Here is a 26,499-nt window from a genome sequence, read left to right on the forward strand (position 1 = left end):
ACCTCCATCTTGAGTTGCTAAATAAGAAAATAATTTTATATTCAGATGTTTGGGTAAAAACAAAATGTCCTCACTATAGTCACTACAGTATGATCAAACTTGGGAGTCTAATTAGAGATGAAGTTTTGGGAGATTTGTGAACTAGGTAAGATTTATCATAGCATTTTTTCCATAGTGTTTGTTTTCCTTGTAGCCTGAATTGCATCATGCCTGATCCAACTTCATCAGCATTTACTGAGTACCTACCATGTGTGAGGCTAATTTGAGCTCTGAGATACAAGAGTACATGTCTTGTATCGTTAAAGTCTAACTTAATGCTAACTAAGAGACAAGACTTGAGGGGAGGCAAATGCTTCCCAATATCTAGAAGCAGACTTAGAGCAAGTTAATCTTTCTTCTTTATGTTTCGAACAGTTTTACCTTTATAATACCATTCCAAATGGGTTTTTCATATTCTAAGATGAATAGCAACTAGCAATTGCTGTGTCGACTACTTCTATCAATAAAATAACTCTTCTGGTATCTGAATGTTCAGCTTCTACAAATGCTCATTTGAGAGCCAGTTCTACAGAAATAAAATAATCTATATTTTCTATCAGTTTGGAAATAAATCTGTAATAAAGTATCAGGCATAGGAAATGGAGCCTTTTATCCCTATATTTTTTATTTATTTCAAGCAAATTTCCTAGCTTTCCCTTGACATTTATTTTGTGTCACTTCAATCTTATTCTTGAATGCAGACATAGACTTGACCAAAAATGCAACTATTCTATTTCTTTTAAATGATTGCATTTTGACAGAATTCTGAAGTGGTAAAGATTTTTTGCAATACATTAGTTTATTTCCTCTGCTACCTGATGTCTGATGTAACCAGATTTATTTTTGATATTTATGACATGTCTGTTTGATTATATAACGTAGAAGAAAAAGGATAGAAGGCACTTTGTTAAACTAGCTATGAAAACTGTTATAACTGCTTAAGAAGCTTACCAGACAAAACTTCTGTTTTGATGACTTTGGTGAAGGGGGGGATTTTCACCAGTGACCACTGACATTTTATTCGAATACTACTTTTTTATGACAACCTAGCATCATATTTCTTTTTATTGATCAGATTAGAATACTAAACACATATGAAACTTTCCTTCATACTGTGTCATAAGTCCTGTCCACCAAATAATTTTGCTTCAAATAATTTACAACTTGAGAAACAAACTGTATTATTACACAAGAGCCTGAGAAATTCTATGCATAATCCAATTCCCCAATTGTGGGGAAAAATGTACCAGCATGGTTGAAATTCAACAGATCTTTGTAAAAGATTAACTGAAAAAACTAAAATACAATTCTTTTTCCTGTCCTCTCTCCAACCTGCCTATATCATTTCCGTTTCTTGATGGTCTCTCTGCAGGTTCCCTTGGATTCTGGTTAACTATGGCTTACCTTTATTAGACTCCTGTTAGCAGGGACCAGTGAATATGTACATTTTACTGTACATACAAGTAGATATTTCTGTCCTCTGGGCTGGAATCAAGACCATTTTTCTTTGGAAAGTCAGACAATGTAACTAAGTCTTATTGGAAGAAGCACATATACATGTAAGTTCGTACTGGCATACAATTGGGAAGAAATATGGGGAGAAAGAAAAGAAGAGGAAAGAAGAGCATGAGAGGTGGTGAAATTAGACAAATAATTTGAGGATAATGAATCAGGGATGATTCTTTCAACACAGCAAGACAAATAAATGTAATATAGGTATGATGTTTCTGCAATCATACAGGATTTACAAGGTGAACATACAAAATGATACAAAAAGGCAATATTGGCATCTCTGAAAATGTTGAGGCAATAGCTAATTACTTGATTACTCTCTCTTGAATAAAGAAAGCATCAGCTTCCATTTACTTATAGTTCATTTGAATGAGAAAGTTCCAAAATGGTTTTTCTCCCCTATAAAACTGAATAATGACTTATGTTTACAATAGATATCCTATAACTAACAACATTTAAAAATACTTTTGAATCATCACAACATTTTAGATAATTAATTCATTTGTTAATAAAATGCACTGAAAAATGCTTTTGGTATTGGGGCATTTTAGCATATTCTAATTCTTTAAGAAATATGTTTGTTCTAAGTCACAATCAACATACACTTAAAAGGCAACTTAGAATCTAAGGGAAGTATTAACCCAAGTATACTACATCAAAGACTTGTCCCAGACACTGGAAAGATTAGCAAAGTTACCTTTCCTGTCAGTTCTGATTACATAACACTTTGGGAATTGCTGCTTGAGATATTCAATGAGTGTGCGATATAAAACAGCCAGTAAATTTCAGTTAAGAGCATATTACACTGACAAAATTAATATCTCATTCCTTACTCTGTATATTCTGGATAAATTAGTGTGTCTACATGTAATTTTGTAGCATTAATATGGACATTTCTTATTACTTAAAATAAAGGCCCTGAAGGATTCAGAGACTATTTGTTTACTGTTTGAGTTTCATGATATTTGATTTTTTAATTCAAAGTGTTTTGTATTAAATTAGAAAACGTTGTATATGTTATGTTGCACTGAAATAAGATGGTTTCACTGTATTGCAACACAATAGAATAAGCAGTTTAAGACCAGTTAATTCTCAACCTCTTATTTTTTTCCTCTTTTGATTTTTTTTGGCTCAGACAGACTTCATGGTACTTGGAAAAAAATACTTAGCACATTTGTTATACTCCATGGAAGGCCTGGATTGGGAAGGTAGGACAGTTGATCTGATGTAGAGAAGCAATGATAAATAATTGCTAAAATTATTGGGGAAATAATAAGTAAGTAAAGTACAGCAATCTGTATTACATAGTTTATCTATAATTCCTATCAATGGAATTTTGAGACACATTATATAGGAGGAAAAGTCTGGTGGTTAGTAAGAAAGAAAAACCCTCTAAGGGAGGTTGGGAATGACCTGTTTGTGGTTTCAAAAAAAGGAAAAATGTCCCCTGGAAGGGACAGAAATAAGATGATGAGTCAGAAAAAAATAAGACCAAGTTCTCATTAACAAAATTGTTGGTTAAGTGTTCAGTGTATGGCTCTGTCCATCTGAATAGGAAAGAGAGGTTTAGCATCCTGCTGAGTTTGTTCAAGGGTTTCTGAATAGTTCCAGAGAAGGAAATAAAGAACCCAACTGTGCCTACTGCTCCTCCAAGCATTTAGTGAAAGAAAGGCCAACCAGAGGAACCACAGGCTTGAATAGAAAGAATTTCCCTCTGTAGTGCTCCTGTCCTAGGTCAAGGGCATGCACATAATAAAGAAGCTGGAGCTCTGGGGTGAGGAGTGTCCTCATTTAATGTATCAGTCAATGAGTTTGTGTTAATTATAATGTAACCATGCTAAGAGCACTTGCAAGATTTGATGGGCGAGAAAAGGCCACGGTTGGATTCAAACCAAGTGGGCAGTTGAGAAGCCTTCTTTCAGACCTGTCTTGTTGTCAGAAGTGGCACTGGAGTTTTCACAGTTAGGTTATGGAAAATAAATAGTCTCCCAATAAACTATTACTAACGTAAGCTTCACTTTGGTAGGTGGGCACAACAAGAGTACTATACTATGCATATTTTGAACTTGAATTTTATTTTACTATTTTGATATTGCCTCTATGAGAAGTCACATGCATGGGCTGCTCCCAGGACTTACATCTCTGCCAATCAGGTCCTCCTGGTTTTCCACAATTCCCCAGGGGGCGATACCTATGGTACAGATCTTCCCTCGAGACTTGGAGGCATGATCCTTCAAGGCATCTCCAACGTGACGAATAACACCTACGAGGAAAAAGAGAACTATTACTCTTGGCTTCTAAAATAATTGCTTTCTGTTGTTCTAAAATAAATGGTGATAAGTGTTTCTCCTAAGACTAAATGTATCGAATATAAAAATTTGACACATTTCTACACAAAGTGCATGTGTTTATGAGAATATAACCTTGTGCCTCTAATGCCAGATACATTTGCCAAACCTGTATATTAACTCCAGCAATGCATTTCTTATCCTATTTTGTATAAAAAAATAAAAAGGCATCTAATGTCCATTAAAAAAAGACATCATTCTTTAAACTTAGGAAATCTTTTTCTTGTATTATAAGCACAATAATGTGCTGGCATGACTAAGAACCAATTCCATGACTGTATCCTATAAAAAGCATGACATATGTCACATTAAATCAACACCGCAGTTTGTATAAGAGTTAGGGTCATTCAAATAGAGTAGTTGTAGGTCAGATTTTTGTCAACTTTGATTTCATCTTTCTATTTATGAGCACATAATATGGAGACCTTCCTTTTAAAGAAAATGTTGGCATATTCTGCAGAAAAATTATGTTAAAAATACCTTTTTATCTTTATCACTGAAGTTGTTTTCTGTTATCATGGCCTTCCCCATCACCATGGCCTTTCTCACCATAGTTAAAAGTGAGAAAATTCAGTTTACAAGATGGTAGGAAACCTGTGTCTTACTTTTTCATAAACCACTTAAAGAAGATGCAATTTCTGATCTTTTAACCTCCCTCTCAAATGATTATTTTTATAGAAGATATGAAATATACTCTCTAAGAAAAGATGTTTCCACTTATCAAAATTCCACCCATTCCTCAAGGAAACATTCACACTTAGTGCCATCTCCTATATGAAAGTTAAATTGGATTTTATGTCTTTCAAGGTTGAACGGGATTGCAGTTTGTATATCTTGAATAGCTCAATATGTCACCTAACATATTCGGCTATGAATCATAACCACCATGAAGATGTCTCCTCTAATAGCAAAACACATTGAGAGGAAGGAGGCTGGAGGGTCAGTGTCTTACCTTCCTTTGCTTCAGGGGCTAACACAGAGTAAGGGCTCAGAAAGTGTGTACCAAACTAACTAAACACACAAACACACTACAGTGTAATCATGGGACAGGCCCTAAATGTGTAAACAACTCACTTCTGAAATATTTATAAGCTCAAACAGAAAGAAACTCCTTTAAAAAAATCAAGTAATAAAATAGTGTAAATAGTCACTAAATCTATGTTGAGTTAATCTGGGAATGTTCAGGAGAATACCAATTTCACTCCCTAGCTTATCCATGGATCTTCTAAGTGAGAGTACTAGTTTTAAAAAATACAAGAAGTAAAGCTGTGAATATTAATGTTAACTTTTCCTATTTATAGGCAAAACTCCTTTCAGGACTAGTCCTGACAAAAAGTTTAACTTCATGTTATGCCCTTCCACCTGCCACACTTCCATCTCATTCCATCTTACCTAACCTGAGCATGCCACCTTTAGAACTTCACTTTGGGTACTGCATTGAACACTAAACCAGGAGTGAAGCAGAGATGAACTCTTTGGTTTACAGTATTTATGCTGTAAATTCTTCTTTTGTTATTAGGTACCTTTCATAAAAGAAGACAAACAATAAACAATATTCCAGTACTTAGAAACAGAAGATTGGTAAGAATTTCTTTTGAACCTTTAGAAATTTTCAGTTGGTTTTTATATGAGGTGCCGGTTATGTCAGGAAAGTAAAATAGTGAATAATCACAGGCCAATACCGCCTGTTAAGCGGAGAGGGAAAGTTGAGGCCTAAAGCTTGAACAGTCACTGAAAGAAAGTTGCTCTGTAGATGTTTGATTACTACAGAATAAACAGTAAAGAGCTAAGTGAGCAGGTCATTCTAAGATCATGCACAGACTAAGTCAGAATTTCACGTAACAATGATGAACATGGATAATTTACAGTGTTCACTACTGAAATGGGCCTATGGAGTTGCGTACTGAATGTTCACAAACTCTTGATATTGAGGAGAACTCTGAGCACAGGTCTTGGTCAAACATCATCCAGACTGCAAACAAAAGAATAAACAACACTGAGATAACCTTTCATTTAAAACCTGTTGGTCCAGGGATGTGTTCAGAATGTCCCACTAACTCTAAGTGTCTATATGTGCAGACTTTGACCTTGTAACAAGTTTGAATTAACTCACTGCAGTATTACCTGTGGCACTTCAGACCCAGGCTTGGCAAATATGTCAAAGCAATTTAGAGGCATCTATTCCATTATCTGTGGCACATTAATTCTGCAAGTACACACTTAAGTATAGTAAGTGTGTTTGTAAGAACTGATTTGACAGCCTTCCTGTATTGCAATATAGGAACTTATTTGGTAGGTAGAAAAAACTGTTTGGAATTCAGAGTGGGGTGTGTATTCTATTGGTACAGAGTAGATTTAATAAAATATTTGAAATAATAAACCAATAATACTCTAGGCTTTGCTGCCACAACGTATGTTCCTGATGGAAAGGACACTTTCCAAAAATTAAAGTTATTTGCATCAACTTAAAATCACTTAAAGAACAGAGGCAGAGCTTCTAATTTAGAGCAAAAGTTATTCCTTAAAGAGTTACTTGATGCTGATTTGGCAACTTGAGGTATTGAAAATATCCTGTGATGTTCCATTCATCACATTTAAAAATTCTAATATAGTCAAGTATTAAATATCCCAACCTATTTCTTATGTGTAAGTAATTCTTCTTGGTTGAGAAATAATAGTACAGTTATTATTTAGGTAAAGGAGGGAGAGAGCATTAGTGGGAGGAGAGATAACTAGTGAGTATAGACACACATGGATAGGAGAAAGTGGGAGGAATACAAATATATTTAACCTGAGGAGAAAATTATCTTAAATATATTTAACCCGAGGAGAAACTTATCTTAGTCACTATATTTCCATGGCTGCATGTTGCCTTTCTCTGTCCTACTTCCAATTACCTGTGTTAACCCCTCCAGTGAATATCCATGCTCCAGTTGTCATGGCTGCTTTGATGAGACCTTTCCCAAAGACTTGCTTGAGTTTTGGTTGAAGTTCAAAGTTTTGCAGGCCCCCATGGACAGAGATAAGAAGTTTGGGAAGCTCCAACTGCCATTCCTTAGTCATCAGGTGGAGGAGGAGATCAGGTTTTGTATCGAAAGATACTCGCACATACTGGAAGAAGAATAGCCATCAGTTAGGGAGACAGGGCAGGGCTCGCTGGTGCTACTTATCTTTAGTGATTGCCATGATCTATGTAGTTACTTGAAGAAAATGTCTCATATGAACTCAGATTTTTGAAAAAGGAGCAAATCATCTGCTTGACCAAAAGAACCTTCATTAGACAAGGGGAGTCACCATTTTAAAAGATTTTCTTGAAATTGTGAATTACTACAAACTTTCGAATTATTTTATTTTTCCAAAATGTAGCACAAGCACAACTTTCCCCAGAATGAGTTCTTTGCTCAAAGGAAATTGCGTTTATAATTTACCAACTTTAACATTTGTGCAACAGTTCAAATGTTTCAACACATTTTCAATATAATTCATCCCTTTATAGCAACTGGACCTGACTATAACTGGTTTTATGATCCTATTTTTTGAGGTTTTGAAAAATTCTACAGTTCTACATTATATAATGAGAATTTTAAAATGAGGTAATGGCTGATTCTATTTATTTAAATCTATAATAACTGCATAGCAAATGTTTTCTTTATCTTTTAAAGAAGTGACAAAAAGCACGTTGATTAATCTTCCAGTATAGTTGAAAAAAATTAAAGTGTATAGCAGACACCAAGGTGTTACCAGATGCAACTGGAAATAAAGTTGTAAGTATATATAAATGAAATGCCATAAATACATATAATGATAACCATATACATAGATACTCGTTTAGGTCTCGGTTTAATTGCGTAAAGACTTCCATCTCTAGCTGGAAACTGAAATATTGAGCAAATATATTTGAAAGCCTTTTGTCATGCATGGCTGAGCTGGCATGAAATGAGGGAATATTTAGATTCCTAAACAAAATTGAAGCTCCATCCTCAGGAGATAAGGAAATACCAAAGCAAGCTTTGGCTCTGGGAGTTTCTCCTAAACCCAGGAAGTCCTTGAATATATACTTTGGTGGCTTTATGCAGTATAGGTAAGTCTAATGGGGGGCTCCACATAAAGCTAGTACACTTCAAAGGGTTCTATTCTCAAGTGGAAGGAAGATAAAAATAAATAAGTCTGCTCTCTCCCAAGAAGAGAGAAAGGGAACCAGCCTGCTCAATGTTGGTTCTCAGTGGATAGGAAAAAAAAAATCCCACTATGATTATTTATAAACAAAACAGATCCTCACACAGGTCTTGGTCCATATTCACACAATTAGCGTGGTTTGAGAAACATCAAACAGTATTTCATGTAAAATGGTTTTGGTGGGGTAATGGCTCCAGATAACTGGCAGAGGCAAATGAATATCCTCTGTGGAGGAATGTGTCGTCAATCCAAGTCTAATTACTTTCCATGGTAAAATAAGTATTTCATAGTCAAAACATAAAATCATAAATTACACAAGAAAATAAAACACCATGAATGAGAAGAAAAAGAAGCAACAGACAGTAGAATAAAATCCTCAAAGATATTGAAATGATTGGACACAGAATATAAAATAGCTGTATGTAATATTAAAAGGAAAAGGAGAACCCGTGAGTAAGGAACAAGAGATAATAAGGAATGACCATATGTATTTGAAAAATAATCAAAAACAGAACTTCTAGAAATTATAAGGTAATAATTTAAATGAAAAATACAATGGATAACTACAGATCAGACATGCTAATGATAAATCCAAAGAAATCAACCAGATGCAGCATTGATAGACAAAGGAATTGAAAACACAGAAGAAAATTTGAGAACCTTGTTGGAGATAATCTGAATTCTAGATAGAAATAAAAGAGATAATGAAGAAGTAATACTTAAAGAGATACTGGCTGGGAATGTCTCAGAATTTTTGGAAGATACCAATTCTCAGATCTAGGAAGCTCAATAAATTCAAGCAGGATAAATAAAAAGATACCCCACCCACAGGCACTTCATAGAGAACACCAAAAGGGGATGGGGTGGTGGTGGGGGGAGAGGAACCTTCAGAAGCAGCTAGAAAAAGACAGATAACCTACAAAGAAACAGTCAGCAGACAGAAGGCCTATTTCTGCACAGTAACAATGGCTGCCAGAAGCTAGCATCTCCAATGTGCCAAGAGAAATTATCTGTCAGTGTAGAGTTCTATATTTAGCTAAAATACCTTTCCAAAATGATAGCTAATTATAGATATTTTCAGACTACCAAATCTGAGCATTTGCTTCTAACAGACTTCACTGAAAGAAGCTTAAAAATATAATATATATAGCGGGCAGAATTACATGATCCCAAATGGATGATCTGGTATACGAGAAAGAATGGTAAACAAAGATATTAGCAAATTTTTGGTGAATCTAAAAAAGCATTGGTTGCAAAATACAAAATGATAATGATGTCTAATTTATGGTAGAAAAGGATAAAACTAAAGCACTAGATAACATAGCATATAAATTGGGTGGTAGTAATCAGAGTTAAAACATTTAAAGTCTGTATGTTGTGTGGGAGAGAAGAGAAACTTTGGAATTTGTTAAATATTAATGTTGAAGTAACATAACCACAAAAAGAATAGATATGCTTGTACTCATACAAACATATGCTTTTGGATGTATAAATAAATAAGATTATCCAGGAGATAATTTATTGCAAAGTTTTGGATCTGGGAGATCCATTGTTGGGAAAAACTTCAAAAATTATATGTTAATTCTTGTTAAAGTACATTTTAACTATATTTAGCTGAAATGTGAGGCAAAAACACACAAAATATGCAATTTGCTTGATAAAATAAACTACATCATTAAGAAATGCCAAAGAGCTAAAGTTTACTATACACATACACAGAAATCCAAGAAGTGTTGGAATCTAATAATCTGGTTCCGTATTGACTTGATCTACCTAGCAAAAATTAATTCCACAATAGAGTAAAGTTGGCAATTTTAGCTAAGTACATTATATCAATAGAATTTAACTGAAGTTTACAATATGAAAAATGACATATTTTATGCACAAACTCTGATGCAGAGGGCAAGAATGTTCAGATATGTATCAACAGAAATTTTCAACCACAATACAAGGAGCCTTAGGGCTGGAGAGAGGGTATTACAGTAGAGGAAGCAAACACAAGTGTTTATCAACTAAAAGATTCTTCATTATGTCTTTATTGTTATATTTATTACCTCACTGAGTGACTGTTTATAAGAAAAAAAATCTAGATAATGAATGCCATAAGTTGAAAGAATAAAATGTTTTCTGTGCCAGTACACTGAATCTATGCTACTTGAGTAATTAAAATTTGGTGGCTCTGCTGGATTAAATCTGCATCATTTTGTCCAATTCCAGAAAGGGATGTTTAGTGAAATAACATAAAACTGGGACTCTCAGGTCCTAATCCCTTTTGACCAGGACTAATTCTCATACAAAAGAACACATGATTAACTACAGGCCACCCCAGTTTATTCACAAGTTAACAAATTACACAGATGCTGGGTAGTCTTGGTCCTTTGATGTTAGCTATTATTTGTGATTTTCTGTGCCCTCCCCTTGGAGAATGAAGCAAAGGGCAAAAAAGGAAGTAATTAAATAAATCAATTTGTTCCTTTTTGTTTTGTTATTGTTTAGCAACTCAAGGAAATGGTTTTGATAATAATAATAATAAAAAAGAATCTGAGATGTCCTAGATTGAATAAGAGTGGCTGAAGAGTGAGAGAAAGAGACCTAACTGTTAGTGTGTTAATGTTTGCTGACCAGCTAATAAAAGATTTCTCACATTCCTGTTTTGCTATTGGAACTTTGGATTAATTTCCAGGTGGCTATTTCTGCAGATATTTTAGCCAGGCACCATCTAACTCCTCTGCTTGTTTACATAGGGGCTTAGGGGAAGGCTGCCCACAGCCACGTCACAGGAGTGGGCATTTCTTTATGACGACTCTGCTGTCTCAGAGCTGGTCCCACTTCACCTTCTCCACTTTGCTGTAGCTCATGTAAATTCTTTTAGAGTACCTCTTTCTTCCCCCCTTCCCTGCCTGATGTATGAAAATGCTTGCAAAACTATCAGACCACGGACATACTATTTTTTTCTACCTAGCCGTGTGGCTGGTCGTTTAGATTCCATGCCCAAGACTGGTCTTTTGGCTAGCCATTTAGGCTTAATTAAACTTTATTTAAAAAAGACTTCAGTCGTGAAAGTTAAATATTTTTAGTTTAACATGGGGGTAAGAGAATAATTAAAACGAAGTGATAAAATGATACTTTATGAATGTCTGAAAGTTTCAAATTTAAAATTATATGATGTGTGATCAAACAATATGGTGAGTGTTTAAATTAAAAAAAAAATGTTACAGTAAAAGACACATTGCCATTAAACCCCATCAAAAATATTCCCCCTCTCTTTGAGCACATTTATCCCATCATTCTTGCCACTTTCCGAAGCAGCTCTGGAAGTCCTCTTTCGTGAGTGTCTTTAGTTGTGCTGTCATGGCTGCCTTGATGTTCTGAATCGTTTTGACTTTGGGGAAGAGCCAGAAGTTGCACGGTGCCAGATCCAGTGAATAATATGGATGAGGACACACTGTAATGTTTTTATCTGACAGAAACTGCCCTATACCAGAAACGATGTGTGACACGGAACAGTGTCATGATGGAGGATGATTTACAGCACACTTTAAAACACACATTTTCTCAACCGTAACTCACCCCCAACTGACTGCACTGAACAAGTTGAAACTTGTCACACATTGTTACTAATGTTTGATGTGCCTCTTCCTGTATTGAAGATCCTGCCTTTCCATTGGATGACACTCGGCAGTAGCATTCACCATATTTTGTGATCACAACAGAAAGGCTCCTTGTCACACATCGCTTCTGGTACAGTAATTTCTATCAAATAAAAACATTAAGGTGTGTCCTCAACCACTTTATTCACCAAATCTGGCACTGTGAGACTTCTGGCTCTTCTCCAAAGTCAAAATTACCATGAAAAGGTAAACGTTTTGAACTGATTCAGGACATGGAGGCAGCCACTACAGCACAACTAAAGACATTCACAAAAGAGGACTTCCAGAACTGCTTCAGAAAGTGGCAAGAATGATGGGATAACTGTGCTCGAAGAGAGAAGGAGTATTTTGAGGGGGATTCATGGCAATGTGTCTTTTACTGTAATACATTTTTTAAAAATTGAAACATTCACCGTATTGTTTGATCACACCTTGTATTCTTATACCCATAAAAATCAGTTTATTCAGTAAGCTCTCCAGATGCTTGTAACATAACAGCTAAATCATGTGCCGAATCAGCACCTTCAAGGTCATAAATGATTGTGCCCAGAGCAATTAATCAATTCCTGCTAAACGGTCAATGTGTTTTGAAATTAGGAGCTATTTTGGTTGACAAGATAAGCAATTTTAACTGTCCACTTATGAGCTTATTAATCGCTAAGGGACCACCTTATAAACAACCAAGAATTCTTCTAATGTGTATATTAGGTTTTGTCACCTGGACAGCACTCTGATCTGGCGACATGTGCTTCCATTTATAGATTCCCCCAATTATGTGCAGCATCACACTCTAGCAGCAGATACTGGCCCTGTAAGTCATTAGGCCAACTTGAGTACCCTTTCTTTTGAACAGGGGTGATCCTGACCACCTCACTGTAAAGACTGAATTGTGCAAAATGCCTGGCATGGCAGAGAAACGGATACATGTAAATTGGATGATGGTTATAAGCACTTACCTTACAAATGACTTCTGCATACAAAAGGATCCAAATAATTTGCCTTTAGCTCTTTAACTAGCACGCCCTTCAAAGTTGCGCTTTGTTTCTCGACTCTTGAGTTACCTTGGGAGTGCAGGTATTTATAAAAAAAGTATCTGTCAAAAGGGAGAATGCCACTGGTGCTCTGGGCCAGCTAACCCATCCTCCACCCACCCACATGTGCTTACAGTTCCCCAATTTTTAATTCTAGAAGTAACCTGAGCTCCAATAAGTTACCTATGCCTACTCTTATGTCCCCTTTTCCCTTTTCATCATTAGTGCCCCTGACTGACAGGAAGCCTGGTAATAAGCTAATGACATTCCCAACAGCATTTCAAGAATGCTCTGCATAAAACAGAGGTTCGCTCTCGTTGAAATTGTGCTATTTGATCTATTCTGAGGTGCCTTGGAGGCCAATACATATAGCTGAATTTTCACAAGAACACATATTTTGAGTTCCGAACCACAAACTTAGAAATGAAAAATTTAAAGTGAGACTATAATAGAAAACTACTAGAGGTTTTCTCTTGTTCAAATGGCCGAGGGCTTCGGTAACTAAAGCTCTTGAGTGTTTTGTTCTGCCTGGTGCTAAAGGTCTTTTTGTTTAGCAGGTGACTTCACTGCAGTTGTTTTCTAAAAGCCACTCTTACTGCTTCTCATAAGAAATGTTACTATTCACTTATCAAGGGACACTTCAACTTTACCATGGCCTCACTCTGCACTACACTTGGAGACCTCCGAGGGGTCACAAACCAGGCAGTATCCTTATGACACACAAGGTGGTCAAAGGCTGGAGGGGGGGAATCAGCCAGTATTACTTCCAACAGGCTGGGCTGTTTAATTTAATAATAATAATAATAATAATAATAATAATAATAATAATCCTTTGGCATATGGAACTTGAGCTTCTGTGGAGCAATTTGCCTCCACAGAATTATTAATTGGTCACCTTTTTAGCCCTCAATTTTTACCTGCATCACTTTGCCCAGTTTTTTAAATAAAAATGTAAAAGAATTGCAGGACAGTAAATCTGGTTACCCTCTTGGAAATGGTAAATGACACATTCTCCAAACACTGCAAAGCCAGCTTGAATTCTTGGAAATAATCAGTTGGTATTTGTAAGAAGTGCTTGTCCTGAGTAAGAACTACTAAGGCTAAATCTATTTTAATCGTATTTGTAATGCCTTTCTTCGGAGCCTGCAGAGGGAAATTTGCCCCCATTTTCCTTTCTTTTGAGAAATGAGACAAGTATCCCTTCATTTTCGACTTCTTTGTAGTCACTGTTTAAATGAGCACTTTTAATTAAAACTGTGGCAAAGGAGAGTATTTTTCACCTGACTGCTAAGACAATTTTGCTGACACCAGATTTTCAAGTCTACGGAGCCTTTTGTTTTGCAGTGAAAGTTTTATACTTCACCGTGGTTTAATACATGTAAAAGTTCCCTAGAAAGAAAATACCTGGAATGCAAATGTGAGATGGCACCGTTATTGGATTCCTAGTCTGATGACCCACAAAACTTTGGAAGTGAAAAATGACATTTTAATTTATTCCATATTGTTTTTGTGATTCCTCAGTGTTAGATACCAGGTACTTCCAGGTGACAGATTCTGCTAAGCCAAAGCTAAAGGTTTAGAAATGATTATGAAACCCCACTGAGAATTTGAACAGGTCACAGGAGGATACGCTATGAATTTTCTTCCAGAATTATTTAGGATAAAATTTTCTAGAAGCAAGGAGATAGGAATTTTCTAGACGGACATGGGTGTTTTGAGGAGGGTCGGTTATTTCTTCTCTATAGGTCTATGATTGGGATTGGAAGTTTCAATATGAATTCTAGTTTTATTTGCAGTTTCAGAAAGGCCTTCCGAAGCCGCTGCCAGTTCAACAGCCTAGAGATTACAAGATGAACACTGGAAATTAATGGAGCAATTACCCAACCCCTCAATACTTGACCATGCTCATTCAAAGCTGCTTCGTTAGCCATAGTCTAGGGATTCGCTATTTTATTTGTGAAGTGGGATTCAATTCATTTCATATTTGGTGTGTATTAGTCAATGGTGATTCCCAGATCAAATCTGCATAATGCAAAGTAAGACAAGTTTTAAAAAATTCAATCCCAAAGCATTTTAAGAGGATAAGGTCGTAGACGCCATGCTGCTGACCACTTTCCTTCCCCTCCAACCTAGTATTTCTCCCTCAGTCTTCTTACTTCCTATCATCGGCCACTCACAATGCTCAGCCAATAAGGCTTTTATCCTGGTAGACTCAATAGTTAGAGCTTATGTATGAAAATGAGGCTTAACAATAATTATCTAAATTATGTGAAAACTGTAACAAGGAGCTCAACCTGATCTAATAAGCAGAGGAAATAGCAAGAGAAAATCTGAAGAGAGTTATGTGGGTGACTTGAGAAGTTTAAATACAAGCCTTTAATTAGGTTATACTTACCCTGTCCACATATCAGCTCAGCATTATTAGAAGAGATGATTAGTAAGCAAATAAGATTCTAATCAAGTTCAACACTGCTTTCTTTTCTAAATAATCTACAGCTTTAGCCTCAGCTAAAGAAGAGTCTTTGAGAAGGGACCCAATGTCTGATGTGGGGCTATCTTGCTGTTGCGCTGGAAGGCAGTTTAAAAGTTACCTGGAACCGACCCTAAGTAAACAATGTTGAAACCAGAGCTTTAGTATCTCAGTATCTTTTTATTGGATCCCTCTGTTCTGACTTTCATGAAGCATCTGAATGAACTGTCAGGTCCTCCAAAAGCCCAGGAATGCCTTTTTTGGGGCATGCAATATGGTAGGATGTGGCTTGGTGCTGAGAAGAGAAAGAAGCAAGAATCCTTTATTCAGTGTCAGCTTTTGCTGTCTACTATCCTGTGTCACAAACTTCTCTCTCTGTAACATGTGAGAGAAGCTGGTTTCATTGCTATTTTGCTAGGACCTGTCAAGACTGGGAACTGGGAACAGAAGACCACAAAATTCTGGGAAGGGTTGAGCAAGTGGTTCTATTAACCTAAGATGTAATTTTACAAAGAAGTTGTCCTGCACCTAGCTTTTGCACTTAATTAACCTTGTCAAAGAATAGTGATTTTGTAACGCTATTGCAAAGTTTTCAGCGTCCTTATAAAAAGCCAGAAATATAATAGCAATCAACTTCCTTTCAAAACAGAAGAAACGGAACTGAGGGGGAGTCCTGAGGAGCCTGGATTCGAGACCCATCTCTGTTGTTAAATAATTGGGTGACTCTGGAAAAATAATTTAACTTGACTGTGCTCCAATTGCCTCATCTATAAAACAGGTAGAGGGATTTGGGATTATTTTAGTATTTTTTATGCCTGGCTAAACAGTAAAAGAACATGGCTAACTTTAAAAAAAACTTTGCATGCCAGGTTTTATCTCAGACCAATGAAGGGAACTCTGAGAGAGATGTGTGGGCATGAGCCTCCAAGGTGAGAACCACTGCATCTGATTCCCCCAGTGTCTTTAGTGGCCAGAGTCTGTGACATCATGCTGTACTATCTATGTGGTACCATAGATACATAATGTTCCTGAGCAGGTATGGTTCTCATGTTTTAATAATTTTAATAGTAATTATAATTACTATCAATAACTATTTTATGCACAGAATTACTATTACAATGATTTTAATAATGACCCTCCTTTTTCCAACTGTCTCTTCTACCAAATTCCAACAGATTCTGCCTCACAGTGTATCCAGACCACACAGACATTTCGAAGATCCAAATGCTTCCTCTTAGACTGTCTTGAAGGGAAAAGTTAATGTTGTACCTTATTTAAAAAAAAAAAAAAAAAAAAATTAATGAAGGTCAAAGTTAATCTGCCCTCTGGAGTTTTTTGACCACTTTGTTAAAAATCACTTTAACTTTCAAATATTCTTGTCCAGAGGAGGGGTCCAAAGATGTTAAGTTAGCTGACCTGTTTCACTTAAATCTTGGCAAATAACTAACCATGCCTCTCCCCTCTAAAGACTGGCACTCTTTAACCGACAGTAGTTGATGATTTTTCCTTTGTCCAAACCGCATGCATGACTCTTGGAGAGGACAAGAGGTAAAGAAGACAGAGATTGGTACAAAATAACTAACTTGCCTGATAAAACAAGACATATGACCTGTGGACAACTCCAGCCCTTTGTCTAGAGAGGAGACTCAGAATAATTCGAGGGCAAGTATTTAAAGTAGACAAAATGCTCATTGTGTCTGGTGAAAGGCATGAACTCCCACTTGTTAAATACGAAAACTGGTCCTCATTTGGATGATTACATGCAGAAAGAAAGGTTTCCCCTCGGGGTGACTGCTCCGAGACCATCTAGGACAGGCAAGACCCAATGCAGTCACCCTGCTCAGAAGGGCTTGCTAAGGGTTTAATGTTCTGCACTTTCTGTCTTGAAATCCTTAACAATTTTATCCTTGAATTTGTGTTTTGTAAGTGAAACCTGATGGGACAATGAAGCATGTGCAGAGGGCTTGGAAGGTCAGCTCACACAGGTCCATAGTCACACGTCCTACCTCCTGATGCCCCGCTAGGATGGGATCTCAGCTACCTGCTCCTGTCTCTGACGTCCCTGCCAGACTAACTTCCCTTCCCCAACCCTGTATGGGGCAGTGACAGGGGTATGCTATGCTCCACAGTCATCCTACATCCCTGGCTGGGACCTGGGAGCAGACAAGAAGATAGTCAGTGTCAGGTATGTGCCCTTTAGCATTTCAGGGCAAGGAACTCACTGTCCCTGCCTTGGGCTGGCAGTGCCACGGTATATTTCACAGGTGACTTGGTGGCAAGTCTCCCCCACACCAGGCAGCCAGCATGTTCCAGTGTGGAGATAGTAGTCCCTTAGGGGTTGCCCATCCACTGTGGGTTGGGACTGTCAGCCGTGGGAAGCGGGGATTGATTTCCCTGACCCTGTGAGGGCCTACATTTTCATTTTAGACTGGGTTCTGCAAGTCGTATAGTTGACTTCGTCTAACTTGATTGCCAAAGACAGCTCTGTATTTGATAGAGTTATATGGTGACTGGGCAGGCTTGTTAAAGTTAAATGTCCTCGTGTGTCCACTCTTCCGGAACAGAGTAAAAGCTCTATCTGTCTCTTTATGTTTTTGCTCTACAGTTAAATTTCATAATATGCATATTTCATATATTAGCTGTGTGACGTGGGGCAAATGACTTAACATTTCTGGGCCTTAGTACATTATTCGGTCATATAGGAATAATACTACTGTCATAAACATGAAATGAGGTAACGTATGTAAGTACTTGGCACAGACCTGAGCACATAGATACTCACTATATTTTAGTTGCTATTATTATTCTAATTTTCATTATTATTTGCTACAGACCCTGAAAGCTGTTACAAAATTACTTTGATTAATACTTTGAAGGATACACATTCTAACAAACTAGCTTGGAGTTTCAGGCTCCAGGGTTCTTAGGATTTCTCAAATTCACTAGAAAATTTTAGAAGGGGGGAAAAATATCAGGTAGAAAAATTATATAATGAAAAGGGATCTTGGCTTTGTCCATCTAAAAAGGCACAAGTGCCACACCCACCGTAGGTGTCTAATTGTTGAGGCCCACAGTGAATAAAGCAGGGAGGTGACAGCATCTCACTTTCTGTTTTGCTAGAATGAGTGGATGCAGGAGACTGACGCAATGGGGAAGTCAAAGTGTGTAACAGGGTGATTACAAGCTACCTGTCTCTAGTCAGTGAAGAGGTGGTGCCCATAGCCTCCTGTCAGTGACTGTCACTAATGCCAGCTTATGCAGCCTGGTCTTCCTGCGGAAATATTTTAACGTATCTTTGGGTTCTGAGGAAGTTAAAGAAGCTCTTCACTGCGCAATCACTGTGACTGTCATAAATATATTGAGCCGCAGCTGTATACCGGGTGATTTTATCTCCTCTCCGAGCCTCATAAACCTCCATCAGGCAATCATGCCCATTTCATAGATCAGACATCTTGAGACTCAGCTAAGTTGACTGGTTTAACTAAGACTTTCTAGCTGGTCAGCAAGAGAGTGAGGATTTAGACACAGTTGTATCTGACTTCAAGATCACGCATGTTGCTTTAATTGATCACAAAGCCTCTCTTGTAACTGTAGTAAGTGAACTCTTAGTGGAAGTAATTACATAGTGAACACTTTCTTAGTTTTAACCTCAGGCATTGTTCTAAGCACTTAATATATGCTGACTCATTTAATCTTTGCTACGACCCTATGGAGTAGGAATTACTATTCCCATTTTGCAGATGAGGAAACTGAGACACTGGGAAGTTAAGTAAACTGGACAAAGTCACACAGCCCTAAGTGACAGGCCAGGCTATAAACCCAACAATGTGGCTTCAGATTCTGTGCTCAACCATGAGGTGAGGGAATCAGAACTCCTGGAATTATTTTAAAGGGTTAACTGAAAGAATGTAATTTGACTTTCTAAACTAATATACTAAGACTTATATCAAATGTGTGTCCTTCAAAGTATTAGTCAAAATATTTAAAAAATGTTTTCAGAGCCTGAAACAAATAACGATGATTACAGTAAAAATAGCAGTTAAAATTAATTTTACATTTATTATATGCCTGGCACTACGCCGAGTGATTTACATACATCATCGCATTAATCACTTATGATGGTATAATTATAATTATAATTATTTATTATTATTATTATTCCTAGATAACAGAATAAATTACTGAGGTCCACAGAATTTAATTCACTTTTCCTGTGTCACACAGCAAGTATATAATGGTTCTGGGAAAACCTGAAGAGTGTCTGCATCCAAAATCCATACTCTTCATTACCAAACTAGTACTCTGTTCTTTTAGAACTTTTAGTGGTGGAAAACTTTATCTTCTGTCAACAGACTTGATTTTTAAAAAATAACAGAAGTCACATGTGACTGAGTCCTAAATTTTTTGAATTTCAGTTACTTGAGATTAATTTTTGGTCAAAAACATTTTCTGACGAAAATATAGATGGCTTTTCTCCTGTGAGCTATAAATTGTCTGGAATTGGTCCCCAAAACATGTCCAGGTCACTGGCAACGTCATGGTAATTAGAATCTCCCCCGGTGATCACTGTGGAGGGACCCTCTTACTTACGAGCAAAGATATGCTCCATATTTGACAGACACTACATGTTAACAAGGGAAGCAATGACCAGCAGCTGACCACATGCCTCTGGGCTTGTGGCACGAGGCTGGCAGGTACCATTCAAGCACGCTATGAAGTCCCTGGGTGTACTGCTCTATGATGATTGCCCACTAAGTCACTTCCTCATCGGCAGTACACTTCTTATAAAGAGAACGTGCATGACTTTTCATTAATGCAGGATCCCAGAGGAGCCACATTTTATAGGGTTCAACCCCATACTGTGAATGAGGACTGTGCCGAGTTGGGGACTCTTCTTGATCTTGTGTGGGCGCATACATCCCTTACCTTATCAACTGTTCATTTCCCTTAGTGCTGTACACCCAAGACTAACCCTGTCTTTGTTTTCCCTGGCCTTGCTAGAGGTTGCATTCAGCATCCCCTTCTTTCCAATCTATTGCTCAGTATTGGTTTTAATTTAATATGTTGTTCAGAATTAATTTTCTTAGGGAAGAACTGTGGAAATAGCTCAGTCAGCCATTCTTGGGGAAGAAACTACTGCAGTGAGACAGGGTGGGGCGGGGTCGTGGCAGATGAAGAAAGGAAGAAGAGAGGAAAAAGAAAAGAGAGGAGGTTTTATTGAACATTTTTAGACTGGAACTGGTGTGAGGTGACTTCCCTTGCATTTTGCAGATGCTTCTCTAAGCAAAATTTTCTCTCCAAACTCGGAAAATTCTGTGGCATGCCTGAGAACTGCCACCTCCAACCGCTCCACCCTCATCTAACTCTCTCTTTTAATAGTTAGAAGCAAGCTTGTTGGAATATAGTATTTCTAGAATTTTCAAAAACACATGGTATACTTTTCTCCTGGCAAAATCTGTCAGCCAAGTAGGAGAGGTCCAGGAGGAAAGCAGAAATTTAGAAGTGACAATTCTTAGAAGTAAAATTGGTATATTTCCTAAAGCCTCCTTTCCAAAAAAAGAATGCTTTTCATAGGAAGCTATCATGTTGAGAACATTATTGAACACAGCTGCTTAGAGAAAAAGCACACAATTTGGATGGCAAGATCTCTGTTAGAAGACGAGAGAAGTTAGTCTGGGGTGATCATTTCTGCTTTGAATTGAGAGAAATGCTAATTACCAATAGACTAAAACAGAGACCTAAAGGTAAGATATTTTTACCAAAGGAGTTAGAAAAACATGTCTTAACAGAGGAGACAAATTAGGTAACTATAGAAATCTACTGATATTATTAATAACAACAACAGTCATGTGTCTGACCTCACACTAATTTTTTTTAAATCCTAGAAGGAAGGTTTTCTTTCCCCCGTTTTATAGAGAAAGTGGATGCCCAGCAGCAAGGTAATTAAAGCAGGTCACCCAGCGAGGAACTGGCAGAGTTGGGGTTGGGCCCAAAGACTAAATCTCTAGCTCTTCATCATTCCATTGCAGGACTTGAGATAGAATTTAAGAAGTGAATGAATTGTTTTCTGATTACCATGGCTTTGTTGGAATGGCCACCTCCTTGGAACTCAATGGTCCCAAATGCATCCGTTGGACTGAGTTGAGTGTGCTTGCTGATGGACCACTTCTCAGACTGGATGTCATTTCGTGAGAGGCGACTTTCATTTTTCTCATTCTGAAGAATGGATATACTGGGAGTGAGGCCAACATGCTGGCCTATGAGACGCCCACAGCAACACCTATAACATAAGAGGTCACAGTGAGCCGGTTGTATTAGCCACTATTGGAATACACACTTACGGCTGCAGAAATCTATAAACCATAATAAGCCAGTTAGTCAATTTTTAGGTGGAATCCCATAACATGGCTCTAGCAGGCAAATGGTGAATTTAGGATTTACTCGATATACATTTCTTTCTGCCCCCTCATCATTTTCCTTTAGCTGTATAAGCTGTAACATGCCTCCTGTCCTTCTCCACCCACCCCTTTCACACCTGCCATATTGTTCAGGATTGGAATCTCCAAACAAAAGCTCTGTAGATTTTTTTTTTTTTTACTTCCTGCTCCTCTCGTCTATTAAATCTTGCAGGAAGGACACTGAACAGCTTCAAGGGAAGAATTTTAACATGCACATTTAAATGAGGACTCTCCCTCCTATGTGAGTCACAACCTAACTTGTCTTTTCCAAATTGACATTGACTGTCAAATATCCAATTCTGAGGGGGAAAAATAATTCTGCAGCTTAAGTGTTCTTGAAGAAACAATGAAAAAATTATTCACAAGATATTTAAAAACAAAAGTTGCTTCTTACACCATTAAAATGTCCTTCATACTTTACTACCACCACTGTTATGATTATTGTAATAATACTGCTACATAGTTATAATTTATTAAATACTAACAATGTGACATTCATTTTTACAGGTAAAATATTATAGTTTTGAATGTTAGGTAATTTGCTCCAGGTTTCACAGTTAGTCTATTTGACTCTATAGTCTATATTTTAAACTGCTGTATTACAATGCCTTTTCAAAAAGGCATTTCCAGATATTCTTATGTTACTTTATCCAAATACTTCCCACCTTCTTACTGTTGATCTTCAGGAAGGTAAGTAGAATACTAAAAATGTGCTTGGATAGGAATTTGAAGGTCTGCAGACTAATTAGTAATCTGTTAGGAGTCACTTATTTAAAAATCTCTTTTTCACTATAGCAAAGCATGTCAGTACAAACTAAGCATTTTGATAAAATGCTTACAAGGGAAAACTGGTAACCATACTAAAATATGTATTATAACCCATTCTTAGATTCAGTGATTAATTGCTTCCCCGATGATATATGTTATTCTGTATAGGCTCTTAGAGAATTAACTGTAGGGATGGCATATTATGTGATATATACATATGATTGCTTCAAAGATGTCCAGCAACAATATAAATTGATCTTTAATTTCACATTGGTTTACATGCAGTGGATAGTGGTTGCTATGGTACTTTTGTTCCCATCGTTGCTACTTCATGTTCTCAGTACATTACAGAGATAGCAAGATTACCTATGGGGGTCTTTGGTGCTGGGTATGATGTGAACACATTCTCTTTTATAAAATGCTCTTTCTATCCATGATTTCTGAGCCTGAAAAAAAAGAAGAAGAGAAAAGGTGAACATCACCTTTAAGTATTTTTGACTTGGCAGCAAAATTAATCACACAATAGACCGGTATCTCATATACTGAATTAAAATTGTGGTTACACACATATAAACACTGCATAGAACAAAACCAACTGCTCTCAGAACATGCTGATTAAGTTATTTATCATTATAATATTGAGAGTTAAAGGAAATGACCATAACAAAAATAATGTTAAAAAAATAATGTTAATGATAGAACCATATATAAATTCATAATGACTTTTGAAGAACAGAAAATGCTATTTACAGAGAAAATGAAAAACGTAGAGCTGGATGTTTGTAACCCTATAGATAACAAGTATTCATTTGTGGGAAGATACACAGTTATCCCTTGAACAACACAGATTTGACCTGTGTGGCTCCACTTAATGTGGACTTTTTTTCAATAAATATTATAAATGTATCTTCTCTTCCTTACGATTTTCTTAATAACATTTTCTTTCCTTTAGCTTCCTTTACTGTAAGAATATAGTATATATTAGGTTGGTGCAAAAACAATTGCGGGCCAAAAGGTTAAAAATAATTGCAAAAACTGCAATCACTTTTGCACCAACCTAATAATTCATATTATAAATAGACTAAGTGTTAATCAACTGTGATGTTATTGGTAAGGCTTCCAGTCAACAGTAGGCTATTAGCAGTTAAGTTTTGGGGAACTCAAAAGTTATACGTGAATTTTTGGTTGTGCTCGGAGTCGGCTCCCCTAACCCCTGCATTATTCAAGGGTCAACCATATATCTAAACAAGCATAAACTTTTCATGGCTGGCACTTAGATTTTCCTTGTAGAAGGAAAGAAAAATGGTGAGGGAATTATATAACTCAAGCGCCCTCATCCGTCACCATGCTTTTTCTAAAATCTAAATTAGCAGTGCTTAAATACAGAGGGGGGATAAAGGAAATGGAAACCTAAGGAAGATAAATGTCTTCATCACAGTCCAAAATGTCACAGGTAATGTCTTTGGAAGGAAGATAGCATTTTTTTTTGTGTGTGTATCCCATATGCCTTTAAACACAGCAAATACATCTTCTTAGAATGGACATTGCTGAGACAGTCCCCCCAGACGTCTGGCCACTAAGATTGGGTTCCTAGACGAATAAAGAAAGTTCTGGAAAAACTGTATCATCTTTGTTCCAAAGCAGAGGTCCATCCTGCATCCTTTTACCCCCCAACCCACCCCACCCCTTTTTTTTTCTTTTCTTTTTTACCAGCATTTGAAATAGTAGAGAAGACTCCTAGGGAGTATGGTAAGCTACTCAAAAGATTCCTTCTCTAAGTGTTTAAGATGGAAGTGTCTAGAACAACCTATAATGTTATTTCTATCTGGTATCACCTTCTCCCTAACCAAGCATCAGGACTAAATTCATACTCTTAAAATATACAGGGCCAAAGTACAAGTGAGCTGTTGACTTGTTCTGTCTTAGTGACCGATGTTAATTGTGACAAGCTCCCATTTGCTGGCCATAATTGATATTGACTCTGCCAAGGACCCAAATATCTGTATAAGTTGTGCTTGGTCTGATTTGCCCTCCGTCTCTTAATGGTGCATCTCCCTCTATCACAATGGAGTTTACACAAGCACATGGCACTGATGGCAGTTGGCATCTGATACTCATGACACTACACATTTTAAAAGAAGCTACATGGGGAGTACTTGAGGGGTACAAAGGAACTGCATCCTTTTTCAGTCCTGGTCATAATAGGGTCACATCATTTCTGAGTGTTTATGAATTGCCCACATGGAAAGGATTACCCACCTTGCCTCAGAGACCTTTGGGTCCAGGTGGACCTCGGCACCCTCACACCACAAAGGTAACATTTGCCATCCTGCTTGCCAGTGAGGCATGAAAAAAGCCCCAGTGTCTATTCTTAAAGATTTTTCTTTTCAAATATGTAGGAAAAGCTAGTGGCTACATTTTTGCAATAGAAATGAGCTTAGCAGTGTAGATGATAACCAGCTTTTATCTTTCAAAAAAGCCTGTAAGTTAAACTATTCATAGGCTGTGATTTTTCCTAGTTACTGAATACCTTCATTGATAACATCTCTTGGCAGAAAGATGGTAAAAAATATTCCTCACTGGGACATTTGAAACCAACTTTCCCTATACCTCAGGGAGCAGAAAAGAGTGCACTTTCCTTTTTTCTTTGTGGCCCACTTTGGCTAGGATTCAGAAGGATCTTTTGGGGGAGCATCTGAGAATTTCAGGGAGGGCTGATCAATAATCTCTGAAAATAAGGCAGCGATGACAGTATCATGGGTAGAGCATGAGGTTTGCAGTCAGAAAAAAATGGCATGAGTGAGACGCAGCGATGTGGACAAACTCATATAATTTTCTTCATCTATAAAATGGGCACAATAATGCCTGATACACAGAGTTGTTAGCATCATTATTTGGAGACCATGTTTTCACTTCAAGAAGAGGGACCAGTCCTGGGTTGGTTCTGGTCCTAAAAGTGCAGTTGAAGTTTCAGATGGGACTACTATGAAATTGCTGTAGCAGATCCGACCTAGATTGATCTCACTTGAACTGGGCATGACATGCTCCCAGAAGGCCTGGCTGGCCACTAACAAGGTATGTAGAAAAGTTATTTAACTACCCTGAGCCTTTTCTTTAAATTTTCTTGACATTTTTGTATAAGTACTTTTTAATTTTTAGTAAATTTATTGGGGATAACATTAGTTAATAAAATTATATAGGTTTCAAGTGTACAATTCTATAATACATCATCTGTATAATGCATTATCACTGTGTGTTCACCACCCAAAGTCAAATCTCCTTCCGTCACCATGTATTTGACCCCTTTACCCTCTTCTACCTTCCCACTCCCCTTTTACCTTCTGGTAACCACTATACTACTATCTGTGTCTATGAGTTTTTGTTTGTTTGTTTGTTTGCCTTGTTCGTTTGTTACTTTCAGTTTTATATCCCACATATGAGTGAAATCTTAAGGTTCTTGACTTTTTCTGCCTGACTTATTTCGCTTAGCATGATGTACCCCTATGTTCACTGCAACATTATTCACTGTGGCCAAAACATGGAAACAACCAAAGTGTTCTTCGATAGATGATTGGATAAAGAAGATGTGGTATATATGCACAATGGAATATTATTAAGACATAGAAAAGATGAAATAATGTCATTTGAGACAACATAAATGGACGTTGACATTACCCTGAGCCTTTTCTATAACATGAAGATAATCACAGCTGCTTTGAAGAGTTGTATTAATTGAAGTGGATGATTCAGGGAAAGTACCTGGCACTTAGTAGGAGCTCAATAGGTAATAGCAATGCCTAACCTTTATCAAGGTCTCATCATGTGCCTGGAATTGTGTCATATACATATTATCTCCTTGGTTTCACATGAAAACCCTGTGAGAGAAGTACTATTTTATATCCATTTTACCAATGAAGAAACTAGGTCAGATGCCCCAAATAAGTTTTAAAGCCAGAGTTCGAACTTGAACAGTCTTTCCCCAGAGTACACCCTTTTATTCACTTGACTAAACTGCCTCTTCAAATTGGATATTATTGATATTAAATA

General features: G+C 37.1%; 1 protein-coding gene across 19 annotated transcripts in view; it reads right to left on the minus strand.

Annotated features, from left to right (window-relative positions):
* TRPM3 (transient receptor potential cation channel subfamily M member 3) overlaps nt 1-26,499 on the minus strand; it is an 820,394-nt gene that overhangs the window by 236,743 nt on the left and 557,152 nt on the right. For all 19 annotated transcript variants that reach the window (XM_074330560.1, XM_074330553.1, XM_074330550.1 and 16 more), the window contains 4 exons: nt 22,819-22,898; nt 21,302-21,506; nt 6,797-7,010; nt 3,690-3,814 (listed from right to left, as the gene is read on the minus strand). In XM_074330560.1, the coding sequence (XP_074186661.1) occupies nt 3,690-3,814; nt 6,797-7,010; nt 21,302-21,506; nt 22,819-22,898 (624 nt within the window). The remainder of the gene's footprint in view (nt 1-3,689; nt 3,815-6,796; nt 7,011-21,301; nt 21,507-22,818; nt 22,899-26,499) is intronic.

The sequence above is a fragment of the Rhinolophus sinicus genome, linkage group LG04 (assembly GCF_036562045.2).
Source record: "Rhinolophus sinicus isolate RSC01 linkage group LG04, ASM3656204v1, whole genome shotgun sequence".
Taxonomy (NCBI): domain Eukaryota; kingdom Metazoa; phylum Chordata; class Mammalia; order Chiroptera; family Rhinolophidae; genus Rhinolophus; species Rhinolophus sinicus.